Source organism: Lemur catta, chromosome 21 (genome assembly GCF_020740605.2).
Source record: "Lemur catta isolate mLemCat1 chromosome 21, mLemCat1.pri, whole genome shotgun sequence".
Lineage (NCBI taxonomy): Eukaryota > Metazoa > Chordata > Mammalia > Primates > Lemuridae > Lemur > Lemur catta.
The window spans coordinates 28,965,330-28,983,597 of record NC_059148.1 but is presented as its reverse complement, the minus strand read 5'-3'; the positions used below and the strand labels follow the sequence as shown (position 1 = coordinate 28,983,597).

General features: G+C 55.8%; 1 protein-coding gene across 1 annotated transcript in view; it reads right to left on the bottom strand.

The window, feature by feature from the left end:
• Positions 1–1,678: 1,678 nt before the first annotated feature.
• Positions 1,679–18,268, bottom strand: part of AACS (acetoacetyl-CoA synthetase) — a 43,688-nt gene continuing 27,098 nt past the window's right edge. Inside the window, exons 10-18 of the mRNA XM_045535029.1 lie at positions 17,898–18,022; positions 14,570–14,634; positions 14,322–14,444; positions 11,075–11,188; positions 9,947–10,072; positions 8,006–8,075; positions 7,277–7,335; positions 6,194–6,396; positions 1,679–2,788 (exon numbers count right to left, since the gene is read on the bottom strand). Coding sequence (XP_045390985.1) covers positions 2,651–2,788; positions 6,194–6,396; positions 7,277–7,335; positions 8,006–8,075; positions 9,947–10,072; positions 11,075–11,188; positions 14,322–14,444; positions 14,570–14,634; positions 17,898–18,022 — 1,023 coding nt within the window. The 3' untranslated portion in view covers positions 1,679–2,650. The remainder of the gene's footprint in view (positions 2,789–6,193; positions 6,397–7,276; positions 7,336–8,005; positions 8,076–9,946; positions 10,073–11,074; positions 11,189–14,321; positions 14,445–14,569; positions 14,635–17,897; positions 18,023–18,268) is intronic.

Sequence of the window (18,268 nt, the reverse complement as noted above, 5' to 3'; positions counted from 1 at the left end):
GTCTGGGTCATGGGGGCAGATCCCTCATCAATAGATTAACAGGCCCCCCGTCCCCGCCCCGGGGCTGGGAATGGATTCGTCCTGAGAGCGGCTGTTGAAAACTCTGGCGTCCTCTCGCGCCGTGTGATCGCCGCACACGCCAGCTCTCCCTCCGCTTTCTGCCCTGAGTGGGAGCAGCCTGAGGCCCTCACCGGACGCAGCTGCCCAATTGTGAATGTTTCTGACGGGTGTTGTGAGCCACATAAACCTCTTTTCTTTATAAATTCCCCAGCCTTGGGCATTATTACAGCAAACAAAACCAACTAACTCGGACATGCAGAAAAGGGGAGTTAAGGCCGCTAAGTAGCAGATCTTACGACAGGGAGGTCACGCCGGGTGACTCTAGTGGCAAAGACAGACGCGGATCCTCCCCTGGAGGGTCCAGAGGGAGCACAGCCGCGTGAGACCCACGCCAGGCTTCCGACTGCAGAACCATTATAAATGTGGGCTGTTTTAAGCCACTGTTTGTAATAATTTGTTACAGCACCCATAGGAAATGAATACAAAAAACTAATAGGTCCTTTCCAAAATACTCAGATCCCCGGATGCCCCTGCAGCGAGGGTGGCCGTGTGTCCCACGCCGGCCAGTGAGGCACAGATGTGAGCTGGTGGGTTTCCAGAAAAGTCACCGACTTGCTGATAAAAAGGGACAGATCCCAGAGGTGCAGGCTTCTGCCTTTTACTCAGCCCTCTTCTCACCACCTCCTCCTTCCTGCCTGGAGGTGAGGCAGCCACCTACCGAGGACAGCAGGACGCAGGAGACAGGACCTGGGGACAGCTGCATCGTGGAGTCACTGCCCAGCCCCGAAGAACAGCCTCCACCTTCTAGTGAGGTGAGGACCATAAGCCCTGGTGGGCCAAGCCTGCACTCTGTGACCTGCAGCCAGACACAACCCCAGCGACACACAGCTCTTACCAGGAAAGGAGCTGATGTCCAGAAACCCAGTGGGCTCTGGGCCCTGGGGGAGCCCAGGGTGCTGGTGTCACATGGAGCAGTGCACCCTCACCAGTCAGTCACAAGGGACATGACTAATACCAGGGGCCCGGGAAATGCCCCCACGAATTTGGGCCACACAACTCCAGGACAGAGGCGTGGCTGGCACATCTGTACAGCCAGCCTCACGCACACACAGGCAGTCACCCTCAGAGAACACGCAAGCACACTGCATGTGCATTGATGGGTACAGAGAACACACAAGCACACTGCGTGTACATCAATGGGTACAGAGAACACGCAAGCACACTGCGTGTGTATTGATGGGTGCAGAGAACACGCAAGTGCACTGCATGTGCATTGATGGGTGCAGAGAACACTCAAGCACACTGCGTGTGCATCGATGAGTACAGAGAACACGCAAGCACACTGCGTGTGTATTGATGGGTACAGAGAACACGCAAGCGCAATGCGTGTGCATCGATGGGTACAGAGAACACACAAGCACACTGCGTGTGTATTGATGGGTGCAGAGAACACACAAGCACACTGCGTGTGCATCGATGGGTACAGAGAACACACAAGCACACTGTGTGTGCATCGATGGGTACAGAGAACACGTAAGCACACTGCATGTGTATTGATGGGTACAGAGAACACGCAAGCACACTGCATGTGTATTGATGGGTGCAGAGAACACGCAAGCACACTGCATGTGCACTGATAGGTGCACACATACACACATTTATTTATTGCATAAAATTCCTCATAGCACTTCCCCCTGTATTTTTACAATCCAGAAGAAAAAGGATTCCAAAAGGTATTTCACTGTGCTCAGTTTAAAAAAATACAAAAAGGAACATCAGGATTACTGACGCATGCTCAAGGTACATACACACTGCCACTCCTCCCGTGGTGTGCACGGCCCGGACACGCAGCCTGGGGCACAGGTGGATGCCCGCTGTGTCACGTGCCCACACACACCAGACACTTAACATTAAAAACATTTAAAAGCATTCGACGTCCGTGCGATAAATCGTATTGAAGAGTGGAAGCCACTCGGTTCTGCTTGGCTGGGAGGCGTCTTTGGCTGGAGCGTGACGGCTCGGTCCTCCCGGGAACCACATCCCGTCGGTGACACAGACAACGCGTGAGTGGTGGCCCGAGGGCCTAGCAGCCAGCTGGGAAAAGATGTGTCACGTCGTGCAGGGGTCCCTTGTAACAGCCAAAGCCGGGCAGGGGACGGACGGCCCTGAGGGAGGCAGGCGAGCGGAGATCATCGCAGAGGGAAGAAACGGACTCGCACCTGACCAGGGTGAAATGGGACGACGGGAGCGCCAGGTGGAAGGCAAGGTGGCCGCTCAGGAGTGTCTGCCACCAGAGGACCAGCCGCCCTGTGCCCCTCCCGTGAGTGCAAAGACACACACACTCTCACCGCGGCACCACACGTGTGACCCAGCCACCTCCTCGTGGTCTCTGAAAGCCAGAATCCCGCTCCAGCGTGCGGAGGACCCAGGCACCCCCAGATTCAACCACAAAACAGAGAAACAATTCTTCCCCAAGCCTGCAGAGCGCGTGGTGCGAACGTCCCTGTAGAACAGCTGTAGGTGTCTAAGTAATTTCTGGAACATACAGAAGTTACCGCGCACACGCGTGTGCCACACAGCACGCCGGCCATCAGAAGTCCCGCAGCTCGGGGATGTCCCGGTACAGGTCCAGGGCCTCGGGGTTGGAGAAAGCCCCCCGGTGTTCCACGGCTCTCCCGGCAATGATCTGCTTCACGGCCACTTCCACCTTCTTGCCGTTAAGCGTGTACTGCGAGGGGCGGGCAGAGAAAACAGACAGAGAAGAGCATTTAAACCTGGCGGGGAAACAGCCCTCAGCTCTGGGCACATCCAGCCCCGAAGGCCCGACCCAGCCCGGAGAGCTGAAGGCCGCCCAGTCTCCACCCCAGGATCCCCCCACCGAGCCGGCCTGAAAACATGCACCCAAGTCCCCGGACAGGCAGCTGTCCCCTCCGTGTTTGGGGGGAAAAGTCTGTTCTTCTGAAAGGCAATTTCAAGGCCTAGTACTTAAACCCAACTCTAACACTCTAGAACCTTCCCTCACTGTCCCAGCGTGGCCTAGACAGTGGGGCTACCGCAGAGATGCCGTGACGTCCACATGAGCAAATTAATTGTTCTAATGTTGGACATTTGATCAGGCCCCGAGAGAACCCAGCTGTACACGTCACACCCAGGCTGGCCCTTGAGAGTGCAGACCCCCACTGTCCCCGGCGCTGCGTGTTCTGGACGGGAAAACAAGAGCCTCTTTCTCAGAATTTGGGATTCTCAGGACTCTGGACTCTGAAAACCCATAGCTCATTGCTAGATCCCAACAGGTGCCCCGGGGAAGGGAGTTTTCAGCAAAGACGTGACCTCCGCCACCACGTCTGGGGACTCCGGGGGAATTCCTTAACCTGAGTTTGTCTCCTCGAACGTCAGACGAGGGTGACAGCCCTATCCTGGGGGCTGTGGGGACGAGAGTGAATGAGTTTAACACACACACGGCTTCAGGAACGCCTGCTATTAAATGCTATTATGGTTTTACTGTCATTTATGTTTACAATTTGATTGTATGTATTTATTTTACATCACTCTATTATAAAGACTGTTTCCACTACTCCAGGAGAGAGCTGGCCCCCGAGGCCTACGTCCGCCTCTTCTCACCAGCTGCGCCTGCAGCAGGGTGCGCTGCTCTTCCTCGCCCTCAGACTCTGGCCGACACGTGTGTTTCGTCTTTAATCCTGAGGGGCCTTCAGCGGTGCTGGCGTGTTTATGGGCCAGGAAACTTTTAGAGCAGCAGAGCCCAGTAGGGCTGCAGCACCCGGAGCTCTCAAAGCGCTGGTGCTATTTCCTTTTAACCTGAGATGTAATTAAAATTCATTCACTTGAAAAATTCAGTCGACGTGTGAACTAATTAAGGATCTAAGCGCTGCGCGGCGGCTTCTTGGGAGGGACTGCCTGTCACTTCAGTGTGGTGTCATCGGCCCTCTCTGTGAAATGCAAACGTCTCGCATGGTTTCTGTGCTGCTAAGCTTTACACAGGAGCTCGAGGGCGGCTCGTGGGAGCTAAGACCCACTTCTGTCACGTGACAAAACACAAGGGGCATCTTTCAGTTGTTTTTGGTGTTTTTGTTTTTTGAGACAGGGTCTTGCTCTGTCACCCAGGCTACAGTGTAGTGGCATCATTGTAGCTCACTATAACCTCAAACTCCTGGGCTGAAGTGATCCTCCTGCCTCAGCCTCCTGAGTAGCTGTGAGTACAGGCAGCACCATCATGCCTGGCCAAGTTTTTTATTTTTAGTGGAGATGGGGGCTCGCTCTTGTTCAGGTTGGTCTCTAACTCCTGAGCCCAGGCTGCTCCCAGGGTGGTCGAGGGGGTGGCCCACTCCCCACAAACACCACGTGGCTCATCAGACCTGCAAAGGGCCCTCCTGCCTCAGCGAGGCCCTGGAACTTTGCCGGTGGGACCTCAGTCATGCTGACCCTGAGGTGGGTCCACTTCCCAGCGAGGCAGGCTGGGGCCTCCCAGTGTCACCCTCCCTGCGGAGGCCGGGCCAGACCCAGCCCAGCTCCGCAACACTCGGGTGACTCCTCCCCTAAGCGCTCCCCGGGGGTCTGAAGATACAAGGGTACTTGAGAATCCCAAGTAACCCACAAAATGACCTCACAGAGCAATCAGACTCAGGGGAAGGCAGAACTGGGGAGAGAAGAGCCCAGAACCCGGCTGGGCGCCCCGACAGTGAGCCAATGAGAGCAGGACAAGGACAGAAAGAAACATCATCTGTTTTCTCTCTTTCCAGTAAGCTTCTCCACTACCCTCATGATCAGAACAGGTTGGGAATAACCATGTTGGCAGCAAAGGACCCAGATTCTTTTTCAACAAAACAAAGCCAAGGGGAAAAAGTCAAACTTAAATGTTCCAGATGCAGACACTACTGATCCACGGAAGGAAAACCTCGCACCCTCACCAGGAAAAGACACTAAGGATCACAATTCAAGGAGTGACCTTCTCACCCAAAGAGAGCCAAGGTCTGCACAGAGAGTCACCAGCCAGAGAGAGACAGAGACAGAGAGAGAGACGTGGCTGGGAAGCCCGCAAGCTGGGAGGCTCTTCCCGTGTGTGACCGACATGAAGACAAGCGTATGAACACTAAGGAAAAGGGAGCGATACTGCAAACGTGGACAGGTGGCTGGAGGAGGGGGGAAGCAGGTGGCCCGAGGGGTGGGAAGAGGAAGGAAAGGCCAGAGGCGGCCAAGAGAGGACGGCTGTCCAGGGACAGGCAGGCTTTGCACGCAGTGCCGCGCTGTGACCGCTCTCCCCAGCCCCCATCCCTGGACAGGTTGTTTTGAAGATCCTGAAAGAACTTTTGGAAGCAAAGGGAGTGAGTGATCTAAGCATGCTCTGGCAGTTGCAAAGTCAATGGCATCACATCTTTCCCTATTTTCCAAAAAGCGGCACTCCCTGGTAAATCCGGTCTCTGACTGCGCCCGCGAGCCCAGTTAGCGTTTCTCCCGCCTTCTCCTTAAAGAACAGCCCTGCTGTAGGCTTTGAATACAGACAGCCACGCGGCTGTGTGTCTGGATCGTTGTGTGCGGACACGAGCACACACATGCACACACACGCATGCACACACATGAGCACGGCAGCTTCTCCCCCCGGCTCGCAGGAGCGCCGTTTTGTAAGCGACTCGAGTCAAGGCTGTGATCTGATCTGGGCAAGCCTCCCCCTCCACCTGGAAGCTAAACGGAGGACGACGAGGTCGGCTTCTGAAGCCCGGCCTCTAAATAGATTCCAGTCTCGTCTCCACGGGCAGAACTGAAATTTAAAAGGCGAGAGCAAGAGCACCCAGCAGCTCTTTGAAAAGCTAAAATTAATTTTCTCATTAATGATTTTGAGAAGATGCTAAAACCTCACTGGGGAAAAGCCGAGGACCTGCGGGGCTGGGCCTGCCGACCCCCCGCACATCAGCGTTTAGCAGAAGTTGCTGCAAACACAATCTCGGGAAGGGCAGGAAAAGACGGCAGGGGAAGGATGGCGTTGCTAGGCGACACGGACACGCGCTATATAAAGCGCGAGCAAGCTGCTCGGTGCCCAGGGCTCCCGGACGTGTGGGCTCTCGGGAGATGGCAGCGGTCTCATCACCACCAGCCCAGCATGGCAGGAGACAGGCCGTACCGGGATGTCCTTGGTCTCCAGGATGAGGCTGGGCACGTGCCGCGCAGACAGGCCCACGCGGATGGCGTCACGGATCCTCCTCACCAAGTCCGGCCGGAACGCGTGCCCGGGGGCCATCTTCAGGAAGAGGACCACCCTCTCCTCCCTGTCCTTGTTCTGCTGGGGGACACACAGGCTGTCCACCACCTCCTCGAAGGCTTCCACTGCGGAGACAGGAGAGGGTGACACGCACTCAGACTGCCCCTCAGGGCGGGGTCCAGCCATCGGCCGGGGAGGACAGGAGACAGGGGTGCCTGTGTCCTTCCCAGCCCCCAGGAGGAGCACCTTGGGGGGACGGTGGCCAAGGGAGCCGCTTCCCAAGCAGAAGAAAGCCCCTCACAGCGGAGGCAGAGCTCTGGCTTTACCCAGACGGGTGAGGTTTTACAAGGGGGCCGTGTGCGGGCCCTGCCTACTAATGAGAAATTAATTCAAAATGCAAAGCAAGCGAGTGCCCGTGGCAGGGCCTCGCTGGAGGAGGAGCAGAGGCTGGAATCAGGCGGATCAGGATTTCTCCACCCTGGCTGCACTGATAACCCCGACACAGCTTTAGGGCTCAGACTCAAGCACTAACGTATGAGGCCACCTGACCTCGTGGCTGGAGCTGGGCCTGGGTCGCTGGCCCTGTAGTTTTGAAGGCCCACGGGGGACCCTACTGTGCAGTCATGAGATCTGTGGGCTATGATACCCATACTTGGTGTCCTGCACAGTGCTGTGTGACCTTCAGCAATCCTACACCCTCTCTGTGCTTCTGTTTCTTCACCCATAAAGAGTAGACACGATTTACCAACCTGACCGAGCTCACCGTGAGGATGAAATGCAATGGGGAAGGGAATGGGCCAAGTGACCTTAAAAATCCCACTCTGAGGTTCTACAAACTGCAGCCAAGCAGCAGGCGTGCTCTGGAGAGGAAGGTCCATCCTCACACCGCAGGCAGAGTCATGCCAGAGGTGGGGTCTCTGGAACCCAGGCCGCTGGGCTGTGCGAGGACAAACCCTCCTTCCCAGGTAACCGGGAGCGACTCGGGGAGAGACGAGAAACGCTCACCGATGTTGTAGATTTCTGAGCTGCCGAACCGCACTCCGTTGGGGTTGAGCGTGCCGTCGCTGGAAAGAGAGATGAGGTCAGGAACACAGCAGCTCTGGGGTGAGGCAGGTGACAGGGGGTCCCCAGCGGAGAGCAGTCACCCCCTTTTGCACATGGCAGCCCCCAGGCCCAATCACTGAAGGCCACCCCGCTTCTCCTCCAAGTTTCAAGCTACAAACGGAGGGAGGCCACTCTGTGCAGAGACCTCTCCCCTCACTGCCCTCCCCACCCACACACGCGTCCCCCTCCTGGGTACAGACACTGCTGCGCCTTTGCCGTGGCCCCTACCGGAGACCACCACTGCAGGCTCTGCGACGGGGATCAGGCCTGGCCCCAGCCCTCGGGAGGCCAGCACAGGGATACCCACTGCAAGAATGACACAGGAAGGGCCCGAGAAGGGGACAGCCCATGCCACAGACTGAGCAGATGACACTCCCTCAGAGGGGGTCTTCAGTCGGGGGGCCAGTGTGTGCAAAGGCCACAGGTGGGAGAGCACAGAGCCCCCGGGGGAGCGTGGAGGGGAAGGGAGGGCCCAGACGCCAGCAGAGGCTACATGGGGGGGACACCCGACGCCAGGGTGGGGCAGGGCGCCCAGGAACGGGCACCAGTTCTCAGGCAGCGTCCCCTCTCCCCTCCCCAGATGCCCCGACGGGGCTCCAGGAAGAGAAGCCCACTCCGCAGACCCCTCACCTGCGGCCAAGCATGGTGATGCCCCCGGTCTTGGGGTTGACCCTGCAGTAGTCGCCGTGTGCCCAGACACCTGCGAGGAAGGCAGAGGTGCAGGTCACCCCAGAAGAAGGGGTCGTGACGGGCGGCCTGGAGAGACGCCCAGGGCAGGTGTGACAGCAACAGGTTGGTCCACAGCCAGCACCCAGGCCCAGAAACGGATATGTGTGGGGCTGGGGCCGGGGGCCGGGGGCTGGGGGCGGAAGGGAACCAGGCAGTTCTGCCCCAAGGAGCACACGCTCCAGCGGGGACTGTGCCCACCCAGCTCCGACACCCGCCGGCGTGGAGAAATGTCCTCCTGTGGGTACGAGCAAGGGCCATGGGAACTCAAGGCTGCTTGGTTTCATCATGAATCCATTTCCTGTGCAGTCCAAGAATCCCTCGGTGCTGGCGCTTGAAGAAACAGTCTAAGGTCAACCTACATTTACCTTGTCCCTGACCCATAGCTTCAGATCCATTACCCTCTCTGCCTTTGCCATTCCATATTTGTTCATATCTCCTACCTAACTCCCAGAAAACACTTGAGGAAGCCACCTGTAAAACCAACTTCATGACAGGATTATTTAAAGAGAATCCAAACTCTGCCTAGGGGGATAAGAGGACTACTACAACAAAGCAATGATTTTAGCTCTGAGCTTCCTGGCAGCCAAGACAAAAATGGAAATGCAAATGGTTACAAAGAATTTGTTTTCTCCAAGAAGGAATGTCAGAGTTTCAAGAAGAGAAAAATTGATTCTCAAATTAATCCTGGGAGAAATTTATCACATGAAGCCTTATGCATGTGACAAAAACGTTTTCAAAGAGCAATGTTACAGAAGATGAAGGACTATCATTTCTTAGATGGATCCTGAAGTTGAGGTTCTAATCCTTTTGGTCTCCCTTCCAAAGACAGGAGCCCCTGCCTTCTTCAGAGTCATCTGCAGAGTATTTATCGCTCTACGGACACTCTCACTTTTCTGCGTGAGTCTGTCTGGACAGCTGTGCGCTGGCAGGCGCCAAGGCGGGGCTTAAGTGCAGCAGGAATCCCAGGGAGGCTGAGCCGCACTGGGGGGAGGCCCGCACTCCTGCCGGGGAGGCGCTACGCCAGGCACAAAGGCCTTGACACTCGCCAGGCAAACAGGCAAGGCCGAGCAGAGAAACGGGAAGGATGGGTGGCAAATTCTACAGCCGACGGTCACTTGCCACTCTCTGATTCTCCGTGCATGGTTTATGCAAAATTAAATTACCTTTCCAGAGACTGCAGAAAGCAAGTACTTAGTATAAATAACTCTGCAACAGAAGGCTTGCTAAATTATGAATTATATAGCAGCAACAACTCGGGGTTGCTTATGAAATAAGATAAGAGGGAGGCAGGAATCAGAGCTTTAAATAAAAGACTTCCCTGCTTTGGGGAGAGGTGCCCCTCAAAAGATGACAGGCGAGGGTGTCAGTCTGTGTGAGAATGACGTGTCTGGTTGTAAACTGTTCCACTGCAAGAATGCTCTTCCTCCAACACCTCCGTAAGCACCGGGGAGACCCGAGCCAGACACCCCTTCCACACCCTTTCTCTGTGCACAGGCAGGGAGGGCCCTGAGTCAGCGAGTGGGGCCCCGGCCCACAGCACACGGTGGCTCCCGCCAGCTCCCGGCAGCAGGGGTCGGGCTGCGGGGCTCTGGGCACAGAGTGGGGCTGAGATTCAACTAAACCCCGATGATGGTCTCATAGCACACAGCTTTCAAGCTGAAGATACTGATCAAAAATCGGTTATCACCCCACTGGCGCAATGAGCTATGAGCAGCTTCCCCAGGCTTTGCCAGGGTGAGATGGGGGTGCGGGGGGCTGGGGAGGGGGGGACAGACAGAATTAGACACGAAGGCCCAGCCAAGGCAGAGGCCGGGCAGCTCTGCCTGCATCCCGCCGGCCCACCTGGGAATTTGGAGAAATACGCCTTCCTGTACTTGCTCCCGTTCTCGTCGTTCCAGAAGTGTGTGGGCTGGCAGGGAATCGGCTTCGTACACACCAGCTCGCCGCTCTCCCCCCAGACTGCCTTTCCTGGTGGGAGAATAAAGTAAGCCCAGGACGGCCCTCGGCCACTCTCCCTGGCACAGCGCACTCTCCCCGAAGCGATCGCTCCTTATGCGATGTTCCAGACACATACAAAGGGACACCCCCACACACAGCCTAAGAAATAAGGCATGCCCCCCCAAATGGATTCTCCTCCCTATGTGCTCCCCAAAACCTCTCTCTCGGATGCAGCAATCCGTTATTCCCACGTGTGCATTAACGCTCTCACTGCATCTGCATGCACCCCTGGCGGTACACATCCTCACTCTGTGTGTCACTAAACTCCACAAACAGTGCCACGTGACACGATTCAGCATCTTGCTTGGTTCATCTGGCGTAACACCCGGGTGACGCGTTCAGGCCACCATGCGTCACTGTGGCCATTCATTTTCACTGCTTGGTCTCCTTCCACAGGTGAGCACAGAGCTCACTCCCCCTGAGGACAGGCACTTGTATTGTCCCGATTCTGCTTTCATTTATAGATCAAGGGGCTATGACATTCGTGCCTATGACACCTTGTTCATAATATTCGCGAGCATTTCTTCCAGGAGTGGAACGCACGTGTCTTGGACTTGGCTCACTCTTCCCAAACTGCAGCCCGATGTCTGGCCACTAGGCACAGGTGACAGAGGGCGGGAGGGCATCCCTTCCAACCACCGGGCTCTTGGAAGCGGTGAGCCACCGTGCACATCTGTCCAGCACCAAAGTTCAGATTGAGGACAACCGCCACCTGCCCACCTGCTGTTCCTGAACACACAGCTCTGCACCGAGCTCCTGCCCAACCCCGTCTTCTCGGTGGCTGAGGACAGGCAGCCCCGGGGGGTGAAAGCAGGCTGAGGGGAACAGGACCTCAGGCTGCAAGTGACAGGAGCCGCCCCCTCAGGCAGGGCTGTTTTAAAGAACTATCCCCAAGCAAAGTCATGCATCCAAGCACTTCCAAGCCACGACTCACACCCAGTCACAGAGAGGAAGAGTCAGCGAAGCCATCACCTTCCTCGCTCCACGCTTCCACCGCCATGCCCAGGTTCCGGGCCTGGATCTCGCCTTTGTACACGGGGACGGAAGAGTTCTGGCCCATGAAGCAGGACACGATGTCGGTGCCACCTGCAAGGGCAGAAGGAGAGTTAAAATTCAGAAGACCAGGACAAACGTTTTTTTGATTTTTTTATTAGTGAGCAACAAAGGAGAAGGAGCCCAAAGGACAAATACCTGCTACTCCCCCCAGACAAGCGCGGACAAAATCCCAGACAGCGGGAGCTGTTTCCAGGCAGAAACGGCGGAGGTGATTTAGAAACCGGAGCGAACCCCCCACGTGTGGTGATTTATGCTTTGACCGCGTCCTCCTGCTAGAGGATGCTCTGAATAAATGACCTCCCGTGGTCACACTGAAATTCAAGACTCGGGGCCGCAGAACATGGAAGCGTCACCCTGTCATATCCACCCTGCGGGCGCTGCCTGGGCGGAGGGTCATGTGGACGGCTGGTTCGCTGTGGCTCAGGTTCACTTAACAGCTGGAGAAACAGAAGCCCTCCGGCTGCGAGGGCCGTGGAGAGCGATGTGTCACGCCAGGGGCCACGCTAGATGGAAAACACCGCGGCTTCTGGAAGGGGCTCGAAATGGGGTCAGGCTCCAAGGCCATCGATCGGGAGCAGCATGAGGCTCTGACCCTGGACCCACCACTGCAGACGGCCGGCGGGGACCCACCTGCGTGCGGAGGGGCAGCGGCGCTGCACGGCCGGGCGCACCTGCAGGGAGGGCAGACTCGCCACACAGACAGGTGCGTGGCAGGGCGGGGGGCACAGGGCGCTGGGACGCTCCACCACGGGGCCAGTGGGCCCAGTGCAGGGAAGCAAGGAGGGTGCCCAGGAGGCAGCGGGGACAGCCTCCCCTAACCTCAGTGCCCGGTGTCTGTGCCGGTCTTTACACCTGCTGTATATCAGGAAAACACACATTCATAACTACCAGTTTCTTCCCTAATCAGCTCTGTGTATATGAACTGGGGGGAGGGGTGTTCAAGATGCCCCTAAAATGACTCAGCAGCACCAAAGACCAGGAAGTTTTTTCTGGCCTCCACTCTACAATGATGTTATTTCTTCCCTCAGGCAGAGAATCAAAATGTGACGTCTTTCCTGTCTTCGGCACCTCATGTCACTGACTGATGTGTACCATGAAAATGAGTGTCAAGTTCGTTTCTGCCACCATCAAGGTCTGACGGGCCTCCCTGGGCCCCGGAGGAGGCACAAGCGCTCCGCTCCCGCCAAGACTTCAGAGATGCCAAGCAGACAGGGCACTGCTTGTGCTGCTCCAGGGGCAGGACTGGGACAAACAGGACAGTGGCAGGAAGACAGGCCCAGATACTAACAGATGACTCCTCCCCACCAGCCACAGCAACCTGGGAAGGTTCCAGAGGCCAAGCTGTCCCCACCACAGCCCAGCCCAGACAAGCAGGTGCTCTGTGGCACCAGAAGGATGCAAGGAGGGGCCTCAGGAAACCTGGGTCCCGTCTGGAAGTCTCGTGCACATCCAGGGGGACGTGCTAAGCCTCCAGCCAGCCCCGGGAGGGCACCAACCTTCAGACAGGAATGAGAGAGCAAAGGAGGGTCACCCTGCAGAAGCTTGCTGGGGCGAGGGGGTGGGCGGGTTCTGAAAGCTCTCTAAAGACAGGAGCCCAGACACTGCCGTCCACACGAGGGCGGGACAAAGGCAGTGTTAGCCTGGAAAGGCCCCTAGAAACCACCGGGCACATCCATGCCTCATACTGGGGGGGAAACTGAGGTCTGGAAGGGAAAAGGTCGTGCCCGAGGCCACCCTTGGATGCTGGCGTGACCCCAACCAGAAGCCTGGGTCCCTGACGTCCTTCCTGGTGGCCGAGGAATTAGCGGCGGGGAGAAGGCTGGCAGGCCAGCCTCGGGCTTCAAGCAAATAGCACCTGAGAGGTGTTTTAAGAGTTTTCTTAATCACAGGGAGAAACATCAGAACTACAGATGTGAAAAAAGAAAGTAAAAGTGACCCAGAACTTCTGTGGGCTGCAATGGAATCAACGCTAAGTCGCACTGTTAGGGGAGTGAGGTATGTACCCTACGCCACATCTGCGTGGAAACGGGGTGCTCTCGCCCCTCACATGCACACACGCCAGAGGGGTGGGCGGGGACTCAGCACCCCACTTCCTTTGTAGACTCTCAATGCTTTTACCGTATGTGCAAATTATCTGCCAAAGCACAACTTTACATCAAGGAAAAAAAGATGAAAAAAAAAGTCACTTGTAATCCCTATACACCTGCATATACACATCTATATATTCTTTTTTTCAATCTACAAAAATGACATCTTATGATTCTGTAATGTGATTTTTTTCACTCATCATGATCATCTGTCAACATCAATAAATATATTTCCATCTAAACAAATACTTTTATCCTATCTCGTCTGATGGCTGAAAAAATTAAAGATACACCATGAATTATTCAATTAATTCCCTGCTACTGGGCACGTAGGTAATTTCTATTTTTCACTCACATAAACAATGTTGCCATAATTGTCCTTATATATGGTCAATTCTCATTATATGTAGATTCTGCTTTTGCAAACTCACCCACTTGCTAAAATGTGTGTGTAACCTCAGAATCTATAGGGGGACTTTCAAGGTCATTGTCCTACGTGTGTAGAAGGTGAAAAACCTGAGTCAGTCCCACGCTGAGGTCACACAGGCGACCCTCACCTCCCTTTTGCCCTCTCAGACACAGACGAGTAGGCAGCGCAGCCGCTCCGCGCCGGGGCTTCGAATCACAGCGCCTGTCACAGCGCCCGTGAGCGGAGCACCCCCAGGCAAGCCGCTCAACACTTGCAAACTTTACTTTTCCTCTTGTGTGAGATAAAGAAAATACAATCTACCAGGATGAGTTGTTTGGGGGATTTGAGGTCATAATCGACTGAGGTAGGCGTAGCCGGCGGTGGGTGGGTGGGTGGGTGTGTGTGTGTGTGTGTGTGTGTGCGCGCGCGCGCGCTTCCCCTTGGGAACAATGGTTCAGTTTTGCTAACTCCGTGTTCACTGCGACTGTACAGAACATCACTACCTCGCTTAACGAGAATCGGCTGTGCACACGGGCACACCCCGCTGACTGTGTCCATGGGACAAAGGCAAGCACGCTGACTCGCCAGGTCAGGGGTGTGCACTCTCACGGGGCCAGCGTGACTTTGGGAGGCGGATGGCTGGGAGGACGCGGGGCAGGAGCCGTACCTGAGATGGAGCCCAGAAGGACGCTGCCCTTTATGCAGCTGTAGACGTACTCGTAGCTCTGGGCTTTCAGCGGGGAGCCCGTGGACAGGATCGTGCGGAGTGTCTGCAGACTGTGGGTTTCCACTGGGGGGGAGAATTGCCAAAAGAGTAAAACTAAACCCAAAACCTTAAGTGTCACTTACATGCAAGGAACAGTCATACGATGGATTTAATTTACAGGGAACAGGTGCTTTAAGAGGTGCACTCACCTGGCTTTATGTGTCTCTCTTCAAGCACGGACAGCCACTTGGCCCCCGTCCCGAGGATGGTGATGCTGAGGGTGGGGGTGGGAAAGAAAACACCAGAAAACTTCAATGCTCCCGCGTATTCCACACACCAAAGCTTTCTGAAATTAGTGATGCATTTCTGACGAGTTTGCAAAAACCAAGACACGGCATTTTTCTGGGTTGAACAAATACTTAATATTTGCCCAAGAGTGAGTCCCAGCGCCTGTGTTTGCCGACCCCAACCTGCAGAGCTCCCCGGCCCCTTTAACACCGGGCTTTATTAATGAAACCGTCGTCTGCCCGTGAACCCGTTCTCTTCCCAGCTGCAGAGTATTTTACCTCGGGGGCTTCAAAGGAGGCCACAAACTCAAGACCCCCTCAAATTCTAACCTCACACATCCATCTTCCAATGAGGAGGAAAGGCCTACAGAATTCTTTATCTGTTAAAAACTTGTGCCACACTTCAAATTCACTACCGATCCCCTTTTCTTAAATGAGTTCATGTTTTCATGAAACTTAGAAAACCGCAGCTCTTCTCGAACACTGGAACCCGCAGTCCTCCGTGCCTGCGTCGGCACTCAGAGAGCGACACGTCGTGCGGAGGATACTCATCGTGTTTTCAGGGAAGCTGATCGAAAGCGCTCTCTCCTCCCCGGGGCTGCTTCCAGCCAGGCAGCCTTCGCTCGGAAACTCCATTGTCCAGACGGAAAAACAGTTTCTCTCGGGGCCCACGGGAGGCTCTAAAATCAAGATTCTCCTGTGTCACTCTGGGCAGTAAAACTCATTCCCCGCCCACTCGGGTGGAGAGACTCATCGCGGGAGGTAGGGCTGCCGTCTGATGCCACCAGGCAAAGGCACACATGACATTCAGGGCGGTGGTTTCCCTCGGAGCGCCGGGGTGGGCGACTATGGTCCTCCTACCTCCTGTGCCTTCGTTCTCACTTCACCAGAAGCACCTGCGGCCACTGAAACCACCACCAATCCGTGGGCACCTCGGGGGCCACTGTCCCCTAGAGGAGGCTGGTTCTACTGCAGGAGGGGCAGGGGGAACAGGCCCCTCCCCCCAGCCCCCCCACGATTATTTCACAGACTCAGAGTCTGATCAGCCACTTCAACATCATCCCCGAGGATTAAAGTATTGCCCCGACCAGAGACCTTGTGGCTCCGATGGTGACCACCCACCCTGGACAGCAGTGACAGCCCCCAGCTACAGGAACAGAGCTCTCCGACCACCAACAACCCCAAACAACACACAGGTTTTACTCGCTCCATCTCCACCCACCCACCCCCAGAACACTCGAAGGCTCTCTGTGGTTCCGAAGAGCGATCGAGCACAGGTGAGACTGCGAGCCCGGAGCTCGGCGGTGGTGTTCCCCAGGCCGGTGAGTCACAGCCCCGCCTGTCTGAAGAGACAGCAAAGTCCCCCATCCATCTCCGGCGCTTGCATAAGATGGTTTAAAAATGCAACATCACTCAGCTCACATAGCCATGGGAGCCCACGTGCAGGCGTTCCGTGCCATGTCTTATTTTTAGCAAGTACTGTCGGGAGTCATGGCCCTAAACTGTTGGGACCCGGTGTCCCGGCCAGTGCCTGGAGCTCCGAGAGGAGCCAGAGGTGGACTGGCCCCACCCACGGTGCCACCAGGGGCCCCCACGCGCCTGCCTGAGGCTTCCCCTGCTTCTGCCCTCGCCCCACGATTCACTCTCCACACCGCGCGACACTGACCTTTCAAGCCGGAACCTGAGCACATCTCTCCCCAGATTCAAACTGTCGTATGGCGATCTGTGTCAACTCGGGGGAAAGTCCGCCCTCCAAGGTCCTGCCCCAGCCCCACATCCACCCTTCACACTGGGAGCACAGGGGCCCCTCCGGCTTTCCCAACACACCGATCCCAGTGCCACCTCCAGGCCTTGGCACCCACCACTCTCTGGCTGGAACACATGTCCCCAATCCTGACAACGCAGCCCCTGAACATTCAAGCCTCAGCTCAAATGCCAGGACCTCCTTGAGGACTCCCTGCACCCAGGTCTATAAAGCACTCTCCACGTCCCGAGGCCGTCCTCTCTGTCCCTCATCCTCCCCGTCCCAGTGCAGCTCCACGAGGGCAGGGCCTGCTCCATCCTGTCACTGCAGTGGGGACCCGCAGGGTGCTGGGTACAGAGCAGACCATCCAACATGCACAGGGGGTCAAGACGATACTGGCAAAGTGGTGCCCAACCAATTTGCTTTCTCAGAATGTCACCCTGGCTAGAGTGCAGTGGCATCATCACAGCTCACTGCAGCCTCAAACTCCTGGGCTCAAACCATCCTCCTGCCTCAGCCTCCCAAGTAGCTGGGACTATAGGCACACACCACCACGCCCAGCTAATTTTTCTATTTTTAGTAGAGACGGGGTCTCACTCTTGCTTAGACTGGTCTCAAACTCCTGAGCTCAAGCAATCTGTATGTTCAGCCTTTAGTACACCTTAATCTTCAGTTTGATGAACCTGGGTGAAACAATCCCCATGCCGACCCTCGGCTCTCCTCTGTTTGTTTTTTTTTGTTTTGTTTTCTTGAGACAGGGTCTCACTCTGTCACCCAGGCTTGAGTGCAGTGGTGCGATCACAGCTCACTGCAGCCTCCAACTCCTGGCCTGAAGCCATCCTCCCACCTCGGCCTCCCAAAGTGCCGGGGTTACAGGCGTGAGCCACCGAGCCTGGCTTCTCCTCTGTTTTGAGCTTCTCTGGCAGTTCTTAGATTCCACAACCATAGAGATGAGGTCAGTGCCTGGCACAATGACTAGAGCTACAACACTGCATTATGTGTGTTAGGAGAGTGGATTCCAGGTGCTCTCGTCACAAAAAATAACAATAATAAAGGTGTGAGGACAAGGATATGTTAATTTTCTTGACTACGGAGGTCACTTTGCTGTGTATATGTATAGCAAAACATCATGTCGAACACCTTAAATATATACAATTATTACTAACAAATAATTTTTTAAATTAAATTTTTTTGATAAAAATAAATTTTTTAAAGTAAAAAAATGAGATCTTATCTCTTCTTCTGACGCCCCTATGATCTTTCAGAGCTCACTCCTGGGCCCCAGGGCGGCCCCATCACCCCACAAGGAAGAATCCTGGTCCCTCCGCAACAACTTCACCTCCGGCTTCTGGCACCTCCCTGCCCCCCTCGCAGGGACGTCCCGAAGGGCGAAGCCTTCCCAAGGTGGCACCCGACATGGGGATAGTGTCAAAGGCAGCTCTGCATCTGATCCTGACGCCAGCTCAGCCCTGTCCCTTGTCCTGAGCGTGGCACCGCAGTACCTACCCTATCCTGTCAACCAGGTCCCAGAGCACGTTGGGCGTTGGGACCAGCGGGGAGCCGTCGTACAAGACCAGGGACGCGCCCGTGGCGAGAGCAGACACCATCCAGTTCCACATCATCCAGCCGACCTGTGGCAGACGGAAGGAGTGCGTAAGCGGCATGGGGCCAGCTCCCCTGACTCTGCCCCTCGGCCTCTCGTGCCCCGGCAAAACCACCTAGAACCGAGCCAAAGTTTGGCGCCAACTGCCCCGGTCAAGGGCACAACCCTCTGGCCCAGCAACTCCAAGTCTAAGCGTTGCTCGTGCAGACGCATTCACACAGGGGCACGCAGACATGTCAGAGAACGCCCGCTGCAGCCTTGCCGGGGATGACGA